Source organism: Podarcis melisellensis, assembly GCF_964234715.1.
Source record: "Podarcis melisellensis genome assembly, chromosome: 14".
NCBI classification, from domain to species: Eukaryota; Metazoa; Chordata; class Lepidosauria; order Squamata; family Lacertidae; genus Podarcis; species Podarcis melisellensis.
The window spans coordinates 42,367,828-42,392,963 of record NC_138546.1 but is presented as its reverse complement, the minus strand read 5'-3'; the positions used below and the strand labels follow the sequence as shown (position 1 = coordinate 42,392,963).

The 25,136-nt window shown below is 43.2% G+C and overlaps 1 protein-coding gene across 2 annotated transcripts in view; it reads left to right on the top strand.

The window, feature by feature from the left end:
* GNB5 (G protein subunit beta 5) overlaps positions 1–24,792 on the top strand; it is a 34,415-nt gene extending 9,623 nt beyond the window's left edge. For both annotated transcript variants that reach the window (XM_081888730.1, XM_081888729.1), the window contains 9 exons: positions 881–922; positions 1,779–1,855; positions 3,353–3,485; positions 11,287–11,430; positions 13,658–13,749; positions 15,749–15,797; positions 17,303–17,399; positions 22,674–22,840; positions 23,630–24,792. In XM_081888730.1, coding sequence (XP_081744856.1) covers positions 881–922; positions 1,779–1,855; positions 3,353–3,485; positions 11,287–11,430; positions 13,658–13,749; positions 15,749–15,797; positions 17,303–17,399; positions 22,674–22,840; positions 23,630–23,641 — 813 coding nt within the window. In that variant the 3' untranslated portion in view covers positions 23,642–24,792. The remainder of the gene's footprint in view (positions 1–880; positions 923–1,778; positions 1,856–3,352; positions 3,486–11,286; positions 11,431–13,657; positions 13,750–15,748; positions 15,798–17,302; positions 17,400–22,673; positions 22,841–23,629) is intronic.
* Positions 24,793–25,136: the final 344 nt, after the last annotated feature.

Sequence of the window (25,136 nt, the reverse complement as noted above, 5' to 3'; positions counted from 1 at the left end):
CGTCATGTTTTCAGCAAATGCAGAAATGGCATGAATGCAAGCGTTTGCGTCAATTCAGAGGGCATAATGCACTTATTTTTCAAAACTCGTCTTTTTTTCCTAATTTGAGTTACAACAATTCTGTTTCATTTTGCTGATAACAAATCGATGGTACCCAGCTTTCTTTCATGCCAGCTCACAAACCTTCTTGACTAACTGCTCTGAGGCAATTTTGTAAACACTGGTCGCATCTTCCTGTTTGTTCCTGGAACTGTTGGGCTTGTATTTTGAATGTGGTGTCATGGTGTTGCAGGATCACACAGGGTACGTGAAGGTATCGTGAAGACAAAATTCAGAGCGGGGACAAAGTTTCCTGAATTGGTTAACAATTTTACATCTGTTTCCTCTGCTAAAAATAATCGAAAGGGCGAAGTTTTTTCTCAGGGCAAAGGTTTTCATGTAAAGGACCCCACCCAATGGAAGAGGTGGAGAGATGTGTGATTGATAGCATCTCCAGGCTGAAGTCTAGTGCCATCTTTCCAGGCTGACTTCAGTTGTGAGTCTAGTTTAGCATAGGGCCTTGGTGGTAACCAGCCAAGGGCCTGGTTTAGAATAGACTGAGGGTAACCAGTGCTGTGTCCTCCAGTTGTTTTTGATTCATCTGACCATCAACCTTGCTGGCTGGGGCTGATGGGAGTTGGAAGTCCCACAAAATGTGGGCTACCCATACTTTAGGCCTAGAAGACCTGATGTTGCATTGAAGGGATTGTTACCACCATTTCACCCCTCCTGCACAAACCTTTTGATTTTAGGCTGGAACATGAACAGAGAGAACTGCAGTAAGACTTCAAAATATTTCTCCTTGTTCAAGAAATTTATAATCCCTCTTTGCTTTTCATAGGATGGGAAGGTGATTGTTTGGGATGCCTTCACTACCAATAAGGTAAGTTCCTTGCGTTTCTGATTTCCCTCAAGGCCTAAAGAATGGATGTGTTCGATGAACGTGGGAGGGCAATAGAAGGGTCTTTGTCCCTTTGTCTTCCATTCCATGTTGAAGACCTGCAAATTCTGGTTGGCCTTGGTGGTAGCCAGTTGGTTCATTTCAATGTGAAGCTGAGCCAAGTGTGGGACAAACATTCCCACATTCCAATTCTGCTAGAGCAGGCATGTCCAACAGGTTGATTGTGATCTACCGGTAGATCACCAAACGTCTTTGGTAGATCGTGGTAGATCACGAGATGCTTAGTGACCACCCCAAAGAAAGCTTTGCCTACCCTGAAAAAGCTCAACAACTTTGCCTGTCAATAACAATGGGTAGATCACAGCCAGTATTTTTATAATGTGAGTAGATCACAATCTCTTTGGAGTTGGACGTGCTTGTGCTAGAGGGTCCAAAACGCTGATGGAACAAGGCCTGCTGTTGATAAGTTCCTCTCGTGTTACAAACATCACACACTTCTAGTCACTTCCCATCTTTTAAAATCAGTACAGTGGTACCTTGGGATGTGAATGGGATCCGTTCCGGAGCTCCGTTTGCATCCTGAATAGAACGTAAGACACGCCTGCACATGCATGGATCGCATTTCGCCGCTTCCGCGCATGTGCGTGTGGCGAAACCCGGAAGTAACGTGCTCCGTTACTTCTGAGTTGCCGTGGAACGCAACCCAAAAATACTTATCCTGAAGCATATTTATCCCAAGGTATGACTGTATAAGAGAATCCAGCTTTACTATCATTTAGTGATATAGAAAGGATTTGCAAATTGACCCTTAAGATTCAAGAGATGATTTGTGTTTCAGGAACATGCGGTGACGATGCCTTGCACTTGGGTGATGGCATGCGCTTATGCCCCTTCAGGGTGTGCCATTGCTTGTGGGTAAGTGGGAGCCTCCTGATTAAAGCCATTTTTTCATTGTCGCATTGAGCCAAGGGAGCTGTTTCCTTCCCTCCAGTATTCCTTAAAGCAGTGTTTCCCAACCTTGGGTCTCCAGCTGTTTTTGAACTACAATTCCCATCATCCCTAACCACTGCCCTTGCTAGCTAGGGATGATGGGAGTTGTAGTCCAAAATCAGCTGGAGACCCAAGGTTGGAAAAGACTGCCTTAAAGCACCTGATGACAGCATGGGCTTTTTTAGTAAAGCTTTTGGCCAACTCAATAACTTTGATGCTGACTTAGGTTGTGTATATTTTGATGGCTGCTGGATTTGTTTTATTGTGTTTGGTGTGTGTGTTGTTAGCTGCTTTGAGATTCTTTGGAAGATAAGGCAGGAGAGAATTGTTTTCATAAATAAATAATAGATTGCCTTAATAGGTAAATAAAATAACTGAATTCCTGCCTTAGACCAGGAGAAAGCAAATCTGTTGTGGAAGTGCAGGGAGATCTTCACAATATTATTGACCGACTTTTATGTGCTTGTTAATGGTTTGTCCCCAGCGCTCCTTGGAAATTCTAAGAGGCCAAAAAAAAAATCACTACAGTTTCAAAAGGTTCAGTCCAGCATCTTGATTCAAAATGGCTTCCGGTCATATCCAAAGATAGATGAAAATCTGCTCCTTGATCTTGGGAAACACGATGAAAAATTAGTTTACGATATCTTCAGAGGTGCCCAAATGCAAGCAAACAGACAAAAACACACACAACCAAACCTTTCCCACGTGTGTCCAAAAAAGCAGCTTTTGATAAAAAAATGATGTGAAACCAATCCCACTATAAAGCCACAGTTAGATTTTTTTTTAGAAATTACAAAAAAAGAAGAAGCAAGAATTCGAAAGTAGCATTTTGGTAGTGAGAGAAATCCACAGATCACAGTATATCTGGGGAGATCATGGTTTTACTGACTCCTTAAGTTTTCCTAAAGGAGTGGAACTGGCAGATCTGTCTAGGGTAGGAAGGGAACGCCACAGGGACAAGTGTCACCGCAGAGTGAGAGCTCTGTTTCTTGCAGACTCACTTCATTTATAAGTATCACCTGAAGATATATGTCTGTGGGGAGGGGGATGAAGTCACTCCCAAAGGCAGGGGGGGGGGGGAATTTGTGACCTTCCAGATGGTGTATTGGACAAATAGGGTAAAAAATGTTCCTAGTCGTCTTGTAGGGAGTGGATTTATCTTCACTTCAGACTTCCCTTCCACCTCCTCAAGCCTTGCTTTAGGCCACATGTCCTCATTATTCCTTTTTCCCAGCTCCACTGCCTCCTTAGGCAGTAGCCAGTGAATGGGAACAGGGCCTTTCCCTGTGGGTCTGAGTTCCACAGGCAAACCCACAGCAAAATGGAAACTGGACAGCTGGAAGCAAAACTTGCCAACAGTCAGTGCTCGTGCAACCCATGTTTAAGTGATATATTTTTCTCTTACCATTTTTTTAACTCTAGGGGTTTGGACAACAAGTGCTCTGTGTATCCGCTGACATTTGAAAAAAATGAGAATATGGCGGCCAAGAAGAAATCAGTTGCCATGCACACCAATTACCTGTCGGCTTGCAGCTTCACAAATTCGGATATGCAGGCAAGTACACTCCAGTATTAGAATCATAGTTGTCGAGTTAGAAGGGACCCCAAGGGCCATCTAGTCTAACCCCGTGTAATGCAGGAATCTCAACATGCAGTCCTTCATCCAATTGGAAACCATACTGGACTCTGCTTAGCTTTGCAAACGCTGGTTGTAGACAGCTGAGTACAGATTTATAGTGACGTACCTGTGCCTGGGGATGCGGTTGGTGCTGTGGGTTATACCACAGAGCCTAGGACTTGCTGATCAGAAGGTCGCCGGTTCGAATCCCTGGCGATGGAGTGAGCTCCCATTGCTTGGTCCCTCCTCCTGCCAACCTAGCAGTTCGAAAGCACGTCAAAGTGCAAGTAGATAAATAGGTACCACTCTGGCGGGAAGGTAAACGGCGTTTCCGTGCGCTGCTCTGGTTCGCCAGAAGCGGCTTAGTCATGCTGGCCACATGACCCAGAAGCTGTACACTGGCACCCTCAGCCAATAAAGCAAGATGAGTGCCACAACCTCAGAGTCGGCCATAACTGGACCTAATGGTCAGTGGTCCCTTTACCTTTACCTGTGCATGAGAGATGGTGCAAGGTTTTATTTTGCTCCCGGGGAGCTGTGTTGCATCCTTCTTGCCTTCACTCTTGTAAACACAATGTATTGAATTCCTTTCCCTCCACACCGTGTGATTTCCAAATAAAGGAACTGGTTAGTTGACAGAACCAGGATCTGAACCTGCAGAGTTAGAATAAATTCCAGTTTGCTGAGTTTAGGCTTAACAGGAAACCGCGGTTTATTAAAAAACCCAAAGTGGAAGCTTTCGATGTTATCTGTTTCCCTTGCATACGAAGAAAGAGGAAGAAGGGGGTCCGTGAGAGTCTGAAATAGTTCATGTTGAAGAAGACAGACCAGCAGCATGACCAGTGGTCACAGGCGATGGGAATTATAGTCTCCCACATCGGCAGAGCATGATATTGACTGTCTCCTCTATTGGCCTTGGATCTAGCAAACATTACATTATTTATTCAGTTGTAGGAATTTTGAGACAGCTCAGCATACAAAATACCAGGGTGGAGTAGACTTGTAAGATTTCAAAATAAAACACAAAAGCACAGAAAGCATCTTCAGGAGTAAGCACAATGCGGCTGAATCAAACTACAGGGAAAGGCTTCATTAATAAGGAAGTTTTAAGCAAGCGTCTAAAGATCACAGGATAGAGCAGTGGTTCCCAAATGCCCCCTGCCCCACAGACCACTTGGAAATTGCTGGTGGACTACTTAATTGTTTTTCTTCCTGTTGTATATATTGTAATGCACTGTGCTGGGTGCGATGCGCTTTTTAATTGCATTTTGATTCTTTCTTTCATTGATATAATGTATTACAATTTGAATTTGCACAAAATTCAGATTGCAGTACGATAAAATACGATATAAGTAATAAACAAATAAAAATGCAATTGAAAATCAAAGTTAATAGTTAAGGCGACAGATGTGCCTCTTGTGTTAAACTTCACGCCTGTTTCTCTCTGCCCCTTTCAAGGCTTAATAACGCATTAAAATAATAACATGAAAGTAAGAGGCATTTGTTCTTTCTGGGCCTCACTGCCATTATTAACAGCAATATTACCAAGATTAAATTTATTAATTCTGTCATCCTATTAACTTTATGAGACATAATGAAACACAGATCACCTCAGGGCCGGCCCATCCATGAGGCAAGGTGACTGCCTCAGGTGGCAGTATCCATGGGGGACTGACAATGTCAGTCTTTCTTCACCTCCCATGTTTGTTCCTAATGTAGATCTCCCCTTACCCTTTCTTCCCTGACAGGGAGGGGGTGCTATTTTGGGGTCTGCCTCAGGTGCCAAGATGTCTTGGACCGGTTCTGGGATCACCTGAATGAAATCTGCAGACTGCTGGAGGTCCATGGACCACAGTTTGGGAACCCCTTCTCTAGAAGCTTAGGGGGTATCCAAAAGGAGGAAATTCCACAAAAGCCCTGCTCCAGGTCCTTCAATGTGGACTGGAACCACAGGGCAAGAAGTGGGGATTTAATCCTTTCCTTCTGAACCAAGACCACTGCCCTCCCATGCTGCCTTTAGCAATTGAATGGTTAAAAAAGAGATCCTCAGATGTGTGTGTGGATTGAAGGCACATCCTGTCTTTCGGAGGGTTGAAGCCTACTGTCCTAAATGGTTGATAATGTCCTAGGAAGCTGCATGCTATTCTCTCCCCCCTCCTCAAACTAACTAATCTCAAAGAGAAAATCCAGATTTCTAAAAAGAAAAAAATAGATTTCTAAAAAGAAAAAAATGAGCTTCAGAGTCATAGCCACAGAAAAGTAGACCTTTTGGTGGCAGAACCTTCTCAAGGATTAAAAAATAAAATAAAATAAAATAAAATACAGTGGTACCTTGGGTTACAGATGCTTCAGGTTACAAAGGCTTCAGGTTACAGACTCCGCTAACCCAGAAATAGTACCTTGGGTTAAGAACTTTGCTTCAGGATGAGAACAGAAATTGTGCTCCAGTGGTGCAGCAGCAACGGGAGGCCCCATTAGCTAAAGTGGTGCTTCAGCTTACTTAAGAACAGTTTCAGGTTAAGAACGGACCTCCAGAACGAATTAATTTCTTAACCCGAGGTACCACTGTAATCCAGAGGTTTTCAACCTTTTTGAGCCTAAGGCTCCCTTGACCAACTCCATTCTTTCTGAGGCACCCCTGTGGGGCTCAGGAGCCCAGTTATGTCACCCCTTGCCTGCAGAGCCGACAGCCCCTCACCCTTTTGCGAACGCCCTCCCTGGTGGAGTGTTCCCTCAGCCTCCTCTCCTCTCCTCTCCCCTCTCCTTGAGAGTCCTTCGGGCTGCCGTCCTTGGTCTCTGAGCTGCCACTCCTTGCCCCAAAGAGGGGTGCCTTCCAGAGGCACCATTCGTTCACCTGCAGAGCTTATAGCCGGGGCAGCTGCAATAAACAAGCCTGTGGGAGGCAGAAACGCAAGAGGGCATCAGAGGAGGGAAGGAAGGAAAGAGGGACAGAGGCCAGTGTTGCCCGCGGCACCCCTGACCATCGTTCAAGGCACTCCAGGGTGCCATTGTACCCTGGTTGATAACCACTGCATTAATTCAAAGCTCCCATTAGAGCAATGGCCATTCTAGGGACATTCTGAGAGACACAGTGAAACATAGTGGCCACTTATGTGAGTCAGTGTTGCCCTTCTGAACCAATTTCACTCTTCCTGATGGGGGGGGGGTCCACTTCCTTTTACCCCTGGCTCCCCTCTCACAAATTGCAAGGCATACTTTCCCATTTGGAAACTTTAATCGCAGCTCTGTGTTTTGTTTTGTTTTGTTTTGTTTCTGCTAGTTTTCCACTACAACTTTTCCTGACCCTTTGCGTATGCCCTTAGGTTTCTCATTGCCGTAAAAATTTCAAGTTGCAGGCTTTACAGCGGTACTTCAGGTCAGGTTAAGTACTTAATTTGTTCCGGAGGTCCGTTCTTAACTTGAAACTGTTCTTAACCTGAAGCACCACTATAGCCAATGGGGCCTCCTGCTGCTGCTGCACCGCCGGAGCACGATTTCTGTTCTCACCCTGAAGAAAATTTCTTAACCTGAAGCACTATTTCTGGGTTAACAGAGTCTGTAACCTGAAGTGTATGTAACCTGAAGCGTATGTAACCCGAGGTACCACTGTATTTTATTTTATTTATGATTTTCAATTTTATACGTTTCAATAATTTTAGAATCATTTTAACATCTCAAAACTTCCTTCCCCCTCTTTCTGCGGTTCCTTAAATTTATTTTTAAATATTTTCTGCATATCCAAATTAACTCAATTTGCTCATTTATTCATCTGCTTTAAATATATATTCTTATAAAACTGCAGGTTATTACAACAATCCTGCCAATGCTCTTATCTCTTTACAGCTTATTTATAAATATTCCATAAACCATTTCCATTCTTTCATAAAAAGTTTGTTATCTGGATTTCTTGCTTTTCTGGTAAGTTTGGCCATTTCTGCATATTCCGTAAGTTTTTGTATCCATTTTTCTTTTGCTGAGACTTCTTCTTCTTTCCATTTTTGGGCGAGTAACATTCCTGCTGCTGTAGTGGCATACATGAATAAATTTCTATACAGTTTGGGGAGTTCTGTCCCCATAATACCCAAAAGTTGCAGGCTTTAGTGTCACACAGATATAAGCAGGGAAGACAGCACCCCAAGTCTACATCTCCATCTAATTTGGGCTCTGTGTTTGCTGTGATTACACCAGACACCTGCCTTTTAAGGCTACAATTTAAGCACCACAGGTGGGTCTTTGACTCCAGTTTCTGTGGCAACAGACACTCCTCATCATCTCAGGTTATTACTGGAAGCCTCAGAATGGGAAATAATAGCTTACCCTGAGCTTCTTGCATCCCAGAATAGCAGCAGCTGGAGCTTAAACAGCTGTTGAAGAGAGACATAAGCCTGTTCTTGATTTTGCAGCGAAAAACACTAAAATAGCACCTCACATATTCTTATATATTGCTTGCGGGCAGAGTGGGATGGCGGTGGTGGGAATCCATATTTAGGCAGACACCCGTTATAAAATGGAAGAGAGATTTACCGTATTTTTTGCTCTATAACAGTGTTTTTCAACCTTTTTTGCGCAAAGGCACACTTGTTTCATGAAAAAAATCACGAGGCACACCACCATTAGAAAATGTTAAAAAAATTAACTCTGTGCCTATATTGACTATTTATAAAGTAATTCTCTTGAATAGGAATCAAATAAACACAAAGAAAGTATTTTATAATTACTTTATTATGAAATAGTAAGTAAACAGAAATATGAAAAATTATAAAATACTTTATTTTTAAATCTTTCAAATTTTTCAAATTTTCCCACGGCACACCAGGCAACATCTCGCGGCACACTAGTGTGCCACGGAACAGTGGTTGAAAAACACTGCTCTATAAGACTCACTTTTCCCCTCCTAAACAGTAAGGGGAAATGTGTGTGCGTCTTATGGAGTGAATGCAGGCTGCGCAGCTATCCCAGAAGCCAGAACAGCAAGAGGGATTGCTGCTTTCACTGCGCAGCGATCCCTCTTGCTGTTCTGGCTTCTGAGATTCAGAATATTTTTTTTCTTGTTTTCCTCCTCCAAAAACTAGGTGCGTCTTGTGGTCTGGTGCATCTTATAGACCGAAAAATATGGTATTTACTTTATTTAATAAATCTGTATCCTGCACCTTCACAGGGTGGCAACCAATTAATAACTGCCAGTATACATAACGGTGGCAGTTTCTTATGTAAACGCTTCAGTTTCTTATGTATTGCACTGTGTTGCATTACAATTTAAACTCGATGGAAATCAAAATAAAATAGAATAGATAGGAAAGGAAAGGAAAGCTGCCATCAGAATGGCAATTAAAAAACATACCGTATCTTTTGCTCTATAAGACTCACTTTTTCCCTCCTAAAAAGTAAGGGGAAATGTGTGTGCGTCTTATGGAGCGAATGCAGGCTGCGCAGCTATCACAGAAGCCAGAACAGCAAGAGGGATCACTGCTTTCACTGCGCAGCGATCCGTCTTACTGTTCTGGCTTCTGAGATTCAGAATATTTTTTTTCTTGTTTTCCTCCTCCAAAAACTAGGTGCGTCTTGTGGTCTGGTGCATCTTATAGAGCGAAAAATACAGTAGCTTATCTAGCAGCGTGTATTACGATTTGTACAACCGGCGGAAGATCATTGTCTGTCAAGACCCTCAGCAATTTTCAAGGGATCTATGGAGGGGGGAGTTTAGGAGACACTGGTTTAGGGCCTGCTGTGGAACATGATTTATTGCCTGTGCTGTGGCTTATAGAACGGAGCCTTTATTGCAGCTGAAATTAAGAGGAATCAAACCATCTTTCCCAGGTATTCCTGTCTAACCTGTTTGCTACGCAGTGTCTCTTTCAGTACCCTGCCAATACAGTGGCAGTTACAGACACTTCAGGTTACAGATTCCGCTAACCCAGAAATAGTACCTCGGGTTAAGAACTTTGCTTCAGGATGAGAACAGAAATTGCATGGCGGTGGCAGCAGGAGGCTCCATTAGCTAAAGTGGTACCTCAGGTTAAGAACAGCTTCAGGTTAAAAACAGACCTCCAGAACGAATTAAGTTCTTAACCCGAGGTACCACTGTAGGTTGATTGCCAGGCAGAGGGAAAGTATTTTCATTTCAGCCCCAAAACCATCCCAGTGTTTTAGGGCTGCCTGTTTACAAGGCTGTTCAAGGAGCAGAGAAATGACATCAGGCCCTTTTTTTAATGAGAGAAACGGTTCTAAAATGCAACCACAAGGGGGCAATTACTGACCCAGTCTAACGATCTTGAGTTTTGCTGAGCTGCTGACAATGCAGGGATTATAAAACTGAAAGGCAAAATAGATGTTCACTAAATCTGTAGCCTTCATCGTTTCTCTCCCCCCACCCTTTGCTGGTTAAAAGGGGGAAATAGCAGTCAGCCAAATAAATATTTTTATCTGAGTGCCGTACAGGACATTTCCATAGTAATGAGTTATTTGGAAGCAAACGTTTTGAAAACAAAAGAGAGTAAATATTCAGCCTCGCCTTTTAAAGCCACAAAATATTTTATTATTAAAAGTGTGAATACCAGAAATTCCTATTTCGCCTTGGAAGAATACCAGGCGCTCCAGAATCACACAGACGTTTCCCATGTGTGAAATTAGAGCAATCCCGTATTCTTTCCTTCTCGTACCACTTTTCTCCTCATCTCCCATCTTCTTAGATTGTAAATTACTTGGAGCAGGTTTGCTTTCTGTGAAGCAGAGTTGGAGGAATTGATCTGGGTTCTCCAACACCATGCCCACTTCTCAAGGGCCTGATATCAGGTGACACTTCCCCTAAACCCCTTGGTAGCATGGCAAGCTCCACTAACAAGAGAAAATTCAATCTAAGTTAGGTTTGAAGTTACCATCTATCAGTTTTTAGGAGGTGAGCCTAGGCCTGTTTCCTAAAGGAGTGGCTGGCCAACCAATCCAGTGTTTTACAAAGCTGTGGCATGATACACCTGTTAAATACACTTCATATAATATTTCCATGCTATTAAAAAAAGAAAAGAAACAAAGACCATTAAAAAAAACACTACCTTTTAAACTAAGGTAGTTTAAAAAACTAAGGGACGCGGGTGGTGCTGTGGTCTAAGCCACTGAGCCTAGGGCTTGCTGATCGGAAGGTCGGCGGTTCGAATCCCTGCGACAGGATGAGTTCTGGTTGCTTGGTCCCTGCTCCTGCCAACCTAGCAGTTCGAAAGCATGTCCAAGTGCAAGTAGATAAATAGGTACCGCTCCAGCGGGAAGGTAAACAGCGTTTCCGTGCGCTGCTCTGGTTTTGCCAGAAGCGGCTTAGTCACACTGGCCACATGACCTGGAAAAACTGTCTGCGGACAAATGTCGGCACCCTCGGTCAGTAAAGCAAGAAGAGCGTCATTCGCAACTGGACTTAACTGTCACAGGTCCTTTACCTTTTTAAAAATGAAAAGAGGGAAATTGTTGTGTTATCAATGATGCCAACCACCTTAGTCATAGCGCCCCCTGCTGGTGGCTCCCACCCCACCAGCTGAAGACCAGACTTTTAACACAAACTGCTGCTTTAGCGTGAAACTGTGAGTCAAATGAATGAGAAAAGAAAGGGAAATGACTCAGATGCACCCGTGAAAATGTGAAACAAAGAATCCAACTTTAACATGAATCAGTGGAGACAAGTCTTTGACAAATCGTGTCTTTCTTTCTTTTTAATAACAGTTGTTTTCTTTTGTTTCCCCCTTCTCTCCTAAAGATCTTGACTGCTAGTGGAGATGGCACCTGTGCTCTCTGGGATGTTGAAAGTGGACAGCTTCTCCAGAGTTTTCACGGCCATGGAGCGGATGTCTTGTGCCTGGACCTTGCTCCTTCAGAGACAGGGAACACGTTTGTGTCAGGGGTAAAAGCAGATTAATCTTTATGCAGGATGGAGGGAGGGAATTGCAGGGGGAGACATGAAGCAAATGAAAATCTCTCCTAGTGGAAGAGAGTATTTTGTAATATTTTGCTAAGTACCCTTTCTCCCGATTAAAGCTGCTGCTGTTGTCTCCCCAGCTGCACTAATGCAGAATGAGATTCAGGAGAATATAGCCCTTCTCATGGCTTACTGAAAGCAGGGCTGTGTTGGCGGTTAATCCTAGGAGCTGTGTCTGCTGCTTCTCGCAATCAAATGTTACTTCTTTTCTAGAAACTTTTATCTACTACTTTTCAGCCCCCATAAAGGCACACAAGGAAAACACAATCCTGATACAATACAAATTTAAGAACAGTAAAACCACTCTTAACAACACACAGAATAGAACCTCAAAACTGACACTGTCAGCAACAGCAACATATAGCAAAAATAACCCCAAAAAAACCAGGAAAAGGCTGGTGAAATGGAGAACCTTTTGATTGTCCACCAAAAAAGCATCAATGGAAGGAGCCAGTCAAACCCCAAATTTCAACCACTGTTCAGCTGCAGCTCCCTTGGCCGCCCAATGGGTGTTTCTTCAGTCGTCCTAGTCCCAAGCCATTGAGGACTCTTCAAGACCCAATTTGTCTTGAATCGGGCCCCAAAATAAATGGGGGGCTAGTGCAGATGGGACAGGCTTGGCATAATATGATCCAAAAAGAAGATAGACCAAAGCATTATGTCTGCTGCATTTTGTACCAACTTCAGTTTCGGAGTGCTCTCCAATAGCAGCCCCCCACAGAATGCATTGCAGTAGACTAATCTGCAGCTGAACAGGGTCCATATAACTTGTGACTAGTTCCACCTTCTTCACGGTGGCACAACTCGAGTCCCAGACAAAGCTGAGCAAATGCAGAAATTCAGAGCAGGTTATATGTCCTCCCTGAATTGGTTTGTCTGGATTAAGCCTTTGGTTAGCACATACCCAGTCCATCTCTGCACCCAGATAATCTCTGCACCTCCTTTGTAGTAACTGAAAAGGAAAGATACCAGCATATTAATGGCACTCAATTGAAAAACTGAGGTTAGTGGATTGGGCAGGGGCAGAGGCAGTGATGGTGGCATCTTCTCATCCCAGCTTCCTCCAGAAGAAAATTACCCCCTGCGTGATTCTTCCAGAGGAAACCTCCAGTGTTTCTTCTCTTGCCAAAGATCAACGGCAGGTGTGTATACTTATGTACCCAAAACAGTACCACCCAGGCACAACATGGAAATATCATCAGGCTCGAATGAATCCTAAGGTTTGCAGAAGTACAAACAGTCCTCAGCAGGGTAAGCAGAGGACGGAATAAAACTTCAAGAACTGCCCAGTGTGTTCTGAGCATACTCCATTGTTGTGGAAGGCTTGCTGGTTGTTGGCAAGTCAAACTCTGAGGCCCGTGGGACGGGTTCTCCACCAGTGATTTAGAAAAATAGCAGAGATCATCTGGGGTGGTGAAAAAGGCCTGTGGTTAATCTCACCCCTCTTGGCAAGGGGTGTCGCATAGCAGTTCTTCTTGTTGAAATAATTTGATATTTGGCATAAAACAGGTCTGAAAGCAGCTCAGCACTTTCTGGAATGCCCTTGGAATGTGGAAGGAAGCCAGCGCCATATTGATCTTCATATTCTAGTGGCAAAAATTGCAGAAGTAGGAAAACTCTTCACAGAACCATCCCCACTGTTTAAAAATATATTTATTGATTTGGTTAAAAAAAAGTGCAAGCAAAACAAAATGAGAGAAAACAAAGAATAAAAAATGCAAATCATAAAGGGACAAAGGACAAAAGGACAAAGATATAGTGCAGCTTCCAAAGGACAATAAAGTATTAACTCGTACAAAGTTTCCTTTTACAAATAATAAAGATACATGAAAATAAAAGTATTCTCCACCTGTGAGTTCAGTCATTTATTTTTTTAAAGTAAATCCCTGTGCAGAGAACCATTGATATTTCCGCAGTTTGCCTTAGGCTCGGTATATGAGGGGGGTGTTTCATTTTTCACCTTTCTGTGATGAAATTGAGACTGAAGACAACTTGCAAATAAAACTATAAATCGCAACAGACCTTCAAAATAAACCTGATGATTAAACAGTAAACAGCATCATAAAAACCACCATTGGTTCCATAAGGCACTCGATCTACGTTGATTCTTATTGAGGATATAACTGAATCTTTATTGACTTTTGTTTTTTAGGGGTGTGATAAAAAAGCCATGGTTTGGGACATGAGGACTGGCCAATGCATTCAGTCATTTGAAACCCACGAATCGGATATCAATAGCGTCAGGTCAGTAGGTCCTGTTACCACACATTCATGTGATTGCATCGAAAAATGGTTCGTTAGTGCTGACTAGCCAAATACCTGTGAGGATAATGTACAAGGGGGAAAGTGGGAGGGTCAGCTTTCCTCTCCGCCTATCAAAGCTACCAGCGTCTCTAGCCAATGAACAGCACTGGCCCTGCGGAACAAACCTTTGCTTGCCAATAGCAGGGGTAGCCTGGTGGGCGGAAGGCCCCCGCTACAGTGACCTCGTGGGCGGAGCCATTCCTATCACTTTGTCACAATCCTGCACGACCAAGAGAAAATTCAAAGAGAACTGGCTTTTGATTAAAGGATTGTTGCATTTTGCAGGCCTTGGCAATTACCGGTAATTAATTACATGGCAGATTAAAACTCTTTCTCAGCATTCCCTAGTTTGCACCTCTGTACTTTTGAAGTCATAGACTTTGCTTTAAATGTACTTGTTTTCCAGTCCAGCTGTCTCCTCAAAATGTTCTTTTATGAGCCACACAGAGTTGTTTTATTTATGTAAAAAGGTAAAGGTAAAGGGATCCCTGATCATTAGGTCCAGTCATGACTGACTCTGGGGTTGCGGCGCTCATCTCGCTTTACTGGTACAGCTTCAGGGTCATGTGGCCAGCATGACTAAGCTGCTTCTGGTGAACCAATGCAGCGCACAGAAACGCCGTTTACCTTCCCACTGGAGTGGTACCTATTTATCTACTTGCACTTTGACTTGCTTTCAAACTGCTAGGTTGGCAGGAGCAGGGACCGAGCAACAGGAGCTCATCCCATTGCAGGGATTCAAACCGCCGACACAGATTCAGCACCAGACAGGCAGTCGCTCTCCAGGGGTTCAGGCAGGAAATACAGAATTAGTGCATCATCACATTGCATCATGACATTGACGATATTTTAATAGCAAGCTTGTCATGATTATGGTTTATAGGAGTAATCACTTATAAAATTATCATGGCTTACCAGATCCACTGTTATGTGAGCAGAGGATTTTCTGTAAAGAAAACCCTATCTTAATATTAGCAATTTCCCTTTTTATAGTCTTTTGTAAAAGTAAGGTACAGTGCATTTTTCTATCGCCCCTCTTTTTATTTTCTATTGCCTCTCTTTTTCATTTACAGGCTTGATTACAATTAATGCAATGATTTGCAATCGTTTTGATTGAACTTGCACTGTATCATCCAAGTGAAATAATTTTGCAACAGATAATGTAAATAGATAAATACTAACAATTGCTATTATTTAAAAAAAAAACTAGATAGATATTACATAGGCATATTATCAATAGTAGATTACTAATTAATGTATGCTTTCTGGTATGTGTCTTTGGGGGAGAAAATGAGATGTTACATTTTTCTTTGCTTGAAAAGACTGTGGGTTCTGGCTCAAAAATTCTGGTTTTGCATATGTGAAGAGCCAGAGCTTGCTGTCAACATTGGCTGTTTCTCTTTACCAAAATTAGAAGAAACAGTTTGGAACTTTATTCATTATGCAGAAATGAAAGACGTTGGCATTGGGGTGGGCGAGTGTTACAGGTGTCTGAGCTGACCTGCCACCTGCTTTGAGACCATCTACAATCCCATGTGCCAGGTGTGCAGGTGAAATCTGTCAGAGCTGCATTTCATAAATTTTGGGGCCATGATCCACTTTTCCCTGTAAGATAACCGCAGAAAGTGATAATTCAGTGCTCTAATTCTCAAGTCTTGACCATTTTAACTGTGGCAGTTCCACCTCAACCCCAACCTATCCAGGTGAACTCTAGGGGAGGGGGTGAGGGGGCAAATTTTGGTGTTACTAATTTCTGCTTTTAGATATTGGATTACCACTGCTGCCTCATTTACCTCTATGTGTTCCTTGTTTTACTTACCTGCTACTGGATATCTGTAACGTTCCTGTATGCAGCATATAGAAAACAAATAAAAGTTGGGAAAACATTATCTTTAATTCCTGTATTTCTAACGCAACACACTTTCTGTTCTCTGCATAGGTACTACCCAAGTGGAGATGCCTTTGCCTCTGGCTCAGATGATGCCACAGTACGTTGCCCTATTTCATTTTCAAAAGCCTGGCCGTTTCCCAAATGAGGGCTGAGAGCATGATCCTCAAATCACCCTGGCCATTCAGTATTTTATTATGGCTTGTTTATTTTGCACGTTCTTTTCTCACCTAATACTTGGTGGTCTCCAGATGAGCTGCAGCCCTTTAAAAATGTACAAATGAGCTTTCTGCACCCTTCAAAGAGGGTGTGGTGTCCAGGAAGCGTGTGATGGAACAATAAGGTGCCCATCTGTAGGTATGGCAATCTGAACTAGCTTCAGGGGCAAGGCTGATACATAATTGAGCCCATTGGCTTTTTTCCTTAGGGATAAGTGACCATTGTCATTGCAGGCATAAAGAAGTTAAAACTGGGTCACCCGAAGATATATTGTTGGACACCAAGGGCCTCTTCCACAGTGAATTACCATATTTTTTTCTGCTCTATAAGACGCACCAGACCACAAGATGCACCTAGTTTTTGGAGGAGGAAAACAAGAAAAAAAAAATCTCAGAAGCCAGAGCAGCAAGAGGGATCTCTGCGCAGTGAAAGCAGCAATCCTTCTTGCTGTTCTGGCTTCTGGGATAGCTGCGCAGCCTGCATTCGCTCCATAAGACGCACACACATTTCCCCTTACTTTTGAGGAGGGGAAAAGTGAGTCCTATAGAACAAAAAATACGGTATTTTAACGGCACTTAGAATATTTTGGTTTGGCAAGGTTCAAAACAACCGCAAAACCTTTAACCTGGAGGCTTTCCCCAGAGTTTTTATTGTGTCATATGGATGCATAGCTAATCACAGGTCTACAGAATGGCTATAATGCAAGACAGGTTTCTTATGGCATGTGAAGGTATGAATGCATGTTCTATAGCATAGCTATATGTCGTATAGCATAGCGCAGCACGGCTCATCAGAGGCATAATGCATTCGCTCAGCAGCCTGGCAAGTGTGAAAGGGTCTGCACTGTGGCAGAAAAGTGGTTCTTAATGCTCAGAAGCGCGCATGGGAGGGTTAGAAGAATGGAGGGGGGCGGCGGGGGGAAAACTTGGCATTGCTTTGCAGCTGATTTAGATTTCCGCCAAGGCCTATTCTAAAGGCTCAGTAGGGGACTACAAATACATCCGCATCTCATTTGAACCTCACTGCAGCCCTGGGATGTAGCTAAGCAGAGACAAATCTGCCCAAGGCCACCCAGTGCGTTTTCTGGCTGAGCAGAGAGCTAAACTTTTGTCTTCCCCAGCATCCCAAAGCAACAGTGACTTGTCTTGACATCCTGGCAGGCCAGATATTGTGTCTTCCCCCAATGCCCACAGGCTTAAACAGGTTGGACATCCGCTGTAATGATGTCAGGTGATTGACAGGTGGGCTGGACCAGCTACTGGTCCAAGTTTGCCTTCGTGGGTGGGACGGGAGAGAGAGTTTTGTCCTGTTGGTATCTATCAATCTTATCAAAAACCAGCTAATGCGTTTGCCTGAGCACAGATACTGTTTCTCCTTTCTTACCAGTGTCGTTTATATGACCTGCGGGCAGACAGAGAAGTGGCCATTTATTCCAAAGAGAGCATCATCTTCGGGGCATCCAGTGTGGACTTTTCCCTTAGTGGTGAGACATGAATTCTGACACACTTTTCTTTGGGGGGCAGGCGGGAAGAGCTGTTCTATAATCTCTTTTCAATGTGGCTTCGATTGTTGTCACAGCTACAGAACCGAGGGCACTTGCAGACTGTGGCTACTCTGCAGTTGGGATTACTGTATTTTTCGCTCTATAAGACACAGCAGACCACAAGACGCACCTAGTTTTTGGAGGAGGAAAACAAGAAAAAAAAAATTCTGAATCCCAGAAGCCAGAACAGCAAGACGGATCACTGTGCAGCCAAAGAAGCAATCCCTCTTGCTGTTCTGGCTTCTGGGATAGCTGCGCAGCCTGCATTCGCTCCATAAGACGCACACACATTTCCCCTTACTTTTTAGGAGGGAAAAAGTGAGTCTTATAGAGCAAAAAATACGGTAATTCACATACTGACAAATTCAGGTTGCTCAATTATAGTTAGTTGGGAGCTCTTGTGCAGCAAACCCATTTACCCAAAAGATCAAATTTATTGCAATAAGGAAAGTAGAAAGTCTGACAAAACGCTTGCTTTGGTGCATCTGCAGACAAATCAGGATGGGTGCTCATTGAATAGCCAGCGTTGTCTAATCTCCCTGCAAATATAGCAGGAAGGATGCCTGGAAGTCCCCTTAGCTGGTGAAATAAACTTGTAAAACTGCTGAATCGTTGCAGGCCCTGCAGTCTTCAAGTGGCTGCTCTTGAGCTTTGGTTTTGAGGCTAAGGCTGGTAGCTCACATTTCATGAAAACAGTTCTTTGACTCCACTGCATGCTTTTGGGAAGGTGTTGCTTTAGCTTCTGTATCCCTCATGGCTGAGGAAAATTGGCTATAGCTTGAGCTGCAACATTTCACTGATTTGAATCAGTTGGATTGGTTGATTTTAGAAAGGTTCGATCTAAAAACAGCAGCAACACTTTGGGTGTCTCCAATTAGTTGGGCATCATTTTATTAAAATACAGTGGTGCCTCGCAAGACGAAATTAATTCGTTCCGCAAGTTTTTTCTTCTTGCGAGTTTTTCGTCTTGCGAAGCACGGTTTCCCATAGGAATGCATTGAAAATCAATCAATGCGTTCCTATGGAGACCATCCGGGGACAGAGGGGAAGCGCCACGCGCCTTCCCCTTTGGCCCACGGACCTGTTTAAAGCAAGGGGCGGCGGGGAGAAGATCGCTTCTCCCCGTTGCCGCCCCTTGGTTCAAAAGGGGCCTGGGGACAGAGGGGAAGGCGCGCTGCGCTTCCCCGCTATCCCCGGAGCTTGCGGGGCAAGCTTCATTTTGCGAAGCAAGCCCATAGGGAAATGTGTCTTGCGAAGCGGCTAAGAAAACAAAAAACTCCTTCGTCTAGCGAGTTTTTCGTCTTCCGAGGCGTTCGTCTTGCGGGGTACCACTGTATATTGTTGCGATGAGGACACTTTCTGGAATTAGCATGGCTTTTCTAAATATGTCGACATTAGCTCAAACCTTGAGGAAGGTACAGTGTTGTGCAGCAGGCAACTTGTTACTTGTTTTCTAACAGCACGACAAGTGTAGTTGCGCAACATGCACTTTGGGTGATGAAGGGCAGCTGCACATGCCAGCAAATTTTCACACCATCTGCTGCTGGTTGCTGTATGAGCAAGACATACTCTCTTTTTCCACAGAACATCCTGGGCGCCCATTGTTATTTGCGTTCCACTTCCTTGGTCTGTTATGCAAAAGCTCATTCCCTTTCTTGGAAGAGGCAGAAATGTTTTGCACGCCTGTCATGTGGACAACATCTTGGGTCTTGCTAGTGAAGGAGGAGGCTCCCATCTGCTGTGCAGCAGGTCCAAGCCCAGGGTGTTAACCCAAGGCAGGACGGAACAAGTTTCAGGGTGGATGGGTGCAAAGCAAAGCAGGGTTCAGGCTGGGTTTGAAGTTTCTGCAGCAAGGAACAAGCTGAAATGGAGACCTGAGAGTAGCAGAAGTGCAGCCTAATAGTAACAACAACAACAACAACAATAATAACAACAAAATAGCTATAACAATAACAACAATTTATTATTTATTATTTATTACCATATTTTTCTGTGTATAAGACTAGGTTTCCCCCCTAAAAAATAATGTCAAAAATTAGGGGTCCTCTTATACTCTGGGCCATCTCCCCCCATTTTCTTAAATCTGAGAAATAAGGGGCGTCTTATACATGGGGCGACTTATAGAGGGAAAAATAGGGTACAGTGGTACCTTGGGTTAAGAACTTAATTCGTTCCGGAGGTCCGTTCTTAACCTGAAACTATTCTTAACCTGAGGTACCACTTTAGCTAATGGGGCCTCCCGCTGCTGCGCCGCCAGACCAGAGCACGATTTCTGTTCTCAAACTGAAGCAAAGTTCTTAACCCAAGGTACTATTTCTGGGTTAGCAGCATCTGTAACCTGAAGCATTTGTAACCTGAGGTACCACTGTATTTATACCCAGCCCATCTGGCTGGGTTTCCCCAGCCACTCTGGGTGGCTCCCAACAGAACACTAAAAACACAATAAAACATCAAACATTAAAAATTTCCCTAAACAGGGCTGCCTTCAGATGTCTTCTAAAAGTCAGACAACTATCTGACTTTTAGAAGACATCTGAAGGGACATCTGATAGGGCGTTCCACAGGGTGGGCACCACCACCGAGAAGGCTCTCTGCCTGGTTCCCTGTAACCTCACTTCTCGCAGGGAGGGAACCTCCAGAAGGCCCTTGGAGCTGGACCTCAGTGTCCGGGCTGAATGATGGGGGCAGAGACGCTCCTTCAGGTATTCTGGGCTGAGGCCATTTAGGGCTTTAAAGGTCAGCACTATCTGTGCTACAAGATGCTGCTCTGCTTTAAAGTGCCAGTACACATCTTCTGCAATGGAGCAGAGGAGCCTCAGGTCTTCCTAAGTCATCTGCAGCCGAGTTCTCCCAGGTCAGAGGATGGCAGTGCTGCCTTCTCAAACTCAGGCCCTGCATGCCTTCCCTTCTGCTTCACAGCCCTTGCTCTCATCCCCTGAAGTTGAGGAGTCTGGCTGCAGAGTTGTGAGACTATCATTTCCTTGATGTTCCTTTGCCTAGTCCGCATCAGTGATTGTTTGAAAGGAAGACCGATGAGTCGAAGGCCAGCAAAGGCCAGTGGCTGAGCCCTTTCCTTCCTCAGAAATGGGTGGGGAAGGAAGACTTGAAATCATGACTTGGCAACTCTGTTCAATTCTTAATTTTAGTTACTGCTTTTTTTTAACACACACAAAATGTTATTACAATTTCTATTACAAAGCCTGAATTCATCAGTTCATCAAATGCTATATATATTTTAAAAAACAACAACTACAAAAGCTTCCCACATTATTCAGTGTAAACTCACCTGACAGGTACTCTTACTTTATAAAAATTACCACAGTTAAAAAAAAGGGGGGGTCACTAAAACCAAGTCTATTTCACATACAACTGGACCTCAAATATTTCTAAATCTACACCCCTCCTCATCCAGTATGATACCAATTTTTAGCCCCTGCTTTATGTGAGAACAGTAGTTTCTGTCACCAGTGGGTTGCATATGGAAGTCTGGTTTTGTTTTGCCTCTTTTTCTTTTTAAAAATATTTTTTTAAATATAGCAAGTTATCAACAACAGAAAGAAAAAAATGGGGGAGAGGAAAAAGAAAAGGAAACAGCAGCTCACATTAATAGTACATTAACCATCAAACATCCATCTCATTTTAAATATCTAAGTTGATACACCATTCAAATGTCCTGAACAGATACTGTATCTCGATGAAGCTTGCATTTTTAAGAAATGCCTTCATTTGTATCAGGGACAGTTAAAAGTCCTCAGACCATTGCATAGTAGATGGTTAGTGTGTTTTGTGGCTACTTTTGAATCTGTTTTTAATTGTGTTATATAATTTTTTTAACCACCCGTATCCTTGCTTGCACACCACATTAAGCCATAAACTAGGTTCACTAGCCATAACCACAAGTAATTTGTGCCCACTTTGTTCCTCTCCAGAAAACAACCCATGATACATGGTTTTGCATGATACATGGTTTTGCATGATACATGGTTTTGCATTGCATCTAAACCAGGGCTTGTAGTTCATTTTGTTCCAACAAACCGCTTTTTGTACCCACGTTTTGATCTGAGCTTATCAATTGCTGGAGCAAAATGAAACCAGGATCCCGGTTCAGCTGGGGGTCATGGTTTGTTTCCTAGCAGTGAGATCTAAGAGGAGTCGAACATCATTCAGTTGGTCTGCAGGATGTCTGTAGATTGGTGGATAGAGGCAGAAGATGGCACATCCTTTACCTTAAATGTTCATATTGACTTTCAGTTGTATGCTAATTGTTTATTTTTTTTTGCATAGGCTGTATTTTATTGTATTACGATCTGAATTCTATGGTTTGCAATAAAATACAATATATAAGAAACAAAAGAAGCCATGACAGAGCTATTCCGCCTGGCTTTCAATTTGACCTTAACCTGATCTTTTATTCTCCTTCCTCCCCTCCCCTCCCCTTTTTATGAAGATTACCCACTCTGGGATCCCACAGCTAATTCTCCCCTGGTCTCCTCGCTGGCCCAAATAGTCCCAAATTTAGTCAGCTAGCCCTGGTGATAATCTAATGTTTATTGGATGGATTTCCCCCCTAAATTGATTTTTGAATTCTGAATTTATTGTTATTCACGTTTTGTATTGTATTTTATGCTGTTTTTTGTTGCATCAATTAAGTGTTTTAAATTTGTTGTTAGCCGCCCTGAGCCCGGTTTTCGGAACCGGGAAGGGCAGGGTATAAAAAATGATTGTTGTTGTTGTTATTAAAAAAATACATGCAGGTGCACAGTGAATTTCAGTCACTGCGCAACAAGCAGAATAATCATTACGTGGTCCAGAAAAGAAAGAAAAAGTTGGGGAACCACTGGCTGAACAAGATATGAAGATTTTGCCATTGTCTGTGCCCTTCCTTGGATTTGCTAAAAATCGGGGTACAGTGGTACCTTGGTTTTCTAACATAATCCATTCTGGAAGTCCGTTCGAGTTCTGAAATATTCGAAAACTGAAAGTGGAAGCCTCAAAATGGAAGCCTCAATTCAGAAAACTCAAAATGGAAGCTGCGTTTCCTTTTCGACTTCTGAGATGCATTTGAAAACCGAGGCTTTTACTTCCAGGTTTTCGGCTTTCGAGTTCTGAAATGTTCGACTATGGAGGTGTTTGAAAACTGAGGTACCATTGTATAAGCCCTGGAAATGTCGTTGTTCATGTAATGCCATCATTCTTTACGAATTCCTTTTGCAGGCCGCTTACTGTTTGCTGGCTACAATGACTACACCATAAACGTGTGGGATGTTCTGAAAGGGGCTCGTGTTTCTATCCTGTTTGGCCATGAGAATCGAGTTAGCACTTTGAGGGTTTCGCCTGACGGGACGGCCTTCTGCTCAGGATCCTGGGATCACACTCTAAGAGTAAGGGCTCTTCGTTCTTCCGCTTCCTTCCTCTTTCCCCAGAATCAGCATTTCCTATGATTAATGCAGAAATAGTATGATTAAATAAAATGCATTTTATAGCCAGCTTTGTAGTGTAAAGTCGTTGAATCAGAGAACAAGAGAAATACAGGTTTTGAAAATCTGTTTTAAAAAATTTATTCAGTTATATACTTGTTCCATAAATAACTTGGTCACATCTCTGGGAAATCCTTCTTAAACAAAAATGTATTGGGTAATCACCTAAACACTGTAACATTAGTCACCTGCCTCAATTGTTGCTGGTAATCAGTTGCAGAGAACCGGAGATTGCTAGACGCCCAGTTTCTAAGAAGCTTCTATATGCAGACACTGCAGAAAGTTTTCTAATAGATCCAGAAATACACTATTTAAATTAATAATAATAAAAACCAGACTCCCACGAGAGGTGGTAGACTCTCCTCTGTTGGAGGCTGCTGTGAAACTTTGGCCTGCGGGTGATGCTAAACTACAACTCCCATCATCGCTGGCCATTGCCCATGCTTTTTGAGGCTGATGGGAATTATATTTCAGCCATATCTGGAAGGCCAAAGTTTTCCCAACAACAGCATCCTTAAGTGGCCATATGAATGAACCTAAGAGAAGCATTGCTGTTCCCGTTGTAACATAAGCAGGTTGTTTTAGAAAACCGCAAGTAATCTTTTTTTGATGCTCATCATTTGACTTTGACTTCTCTCTCTCTCTCTCTCTCTCTCTCTCTCTCTCTCTCTCTCTCTCTCTCTCTCTCTCTAGATCTGGGCTTAACCCCCGGTGCTGTTGGCAGATACGTGTTAAAATTGCAATGGGATGGGGGGAAATGAACACCTCAGATCGGAAAAGGCAAAAGCTACAGTAACGAAAGAAAATGCAACAGGGTGATAATTGAAAGATTGAATGTGACATTGTCAGTGTTTTATCACGTTGTTGGCCAGAAACACTCACTATTGGTTAGAAAAGGTAATATACTTTTATCATACAGTGGGGGTGGTTTGGGGAAATCTTATGTGTGGTATAATAATAATAATAAGCTGTTTTTACTTCTGTTTTTGAAACTACCATTTTTTTTAAGAAATGGTTTAATAATTCTGTGAGCCAGACCTCTGTCAAAATACCTGTTGGAACAGAATTTAGTATTTCATTGTACATTATGTATCCAGCACTTGCGTGTAATTGCATTTCTTCCTGAAGTCAACTTGGGAAGAAAACCAGAGTATCTGAGGGTTCATTCTCTTGTTCCATAGAGCCACTAAGGGGAAAATATGAAGGATTTGCCCTTCCTCTCTGTGTCCTTCTGGGTTTTCCATAATAGGAAGATCTCACACCAGGGTGTATGTCAAACTAGGCCCAAATCTGCCCCCCGCCCCCCGCCCCCGTAGCCAGGAATCTCTGGGTGAGCTGTGGCCATACATTATATTTCAATCTACCCTACCTGACAGAGTAGTTGTGAAAATAAAATGGGAGAGTGTTACTGTGATGTGAGAAGAGTGCGTGGGCAGGTCCTGATATGACACAACCTGCCCTCTTTCATATAAGACTTCGCACCAGGGATGAGGAACCTTTGGCCCATCAGGTGTGGCTGGACAACAACTCCCATCATCCTGATCATTGCCTATTCTGGCTGGGGCTGATGGGATTTGGAATCCAGCAGTGTCTAGAGCAGGGTTTACCAAACTTAGGTCTCCAGTTGTTTTCGGACTACGGTTCCCATCATCCCTGACAACTGGTCCTGCTAGCTAGGGACGATGGGACTTGTTGTCCAACAGCAGCTGGAGACTCAAGTTTGGGAAACACCAGTCTAGAGTCTCACAGGAGACCCATCCCTGCTCCAAACCGTTGTGGAGAAGAAGCACACTTTGTCACCCTTCCAGACAGTCAGTTTATATGGAGCAACTAAATGAGTCCTGGCTCTTGAAACATTCCTTGGTTGCGTATTGATTGTGAAGCTTTTTTAAAAATAAAAACACTATTGCAATTCAGACTAATTTAAAAATCAATGGGTTTTCTTAGGCCATTTGTTTCTGTTGGGTGTGGATTGCACTCAGTATCACAGCTGTCAACGTTTCCCTTTTTCTAAGGGAAATTCCCTTATTCTGAATAGGATTCCTCGCAAGAAAAGGGAAAAGTTGACAGCTATGCTCAGTATCAGCTGGTTGTTATTAAAAGGGTACGAAAATTGGGGCAGATCCTTCAGAAACTTACACCAAATGCAGATGTACCATTTCCCCAATCTCTTTCACCATGGTTGAGAATTTCAAAAGCG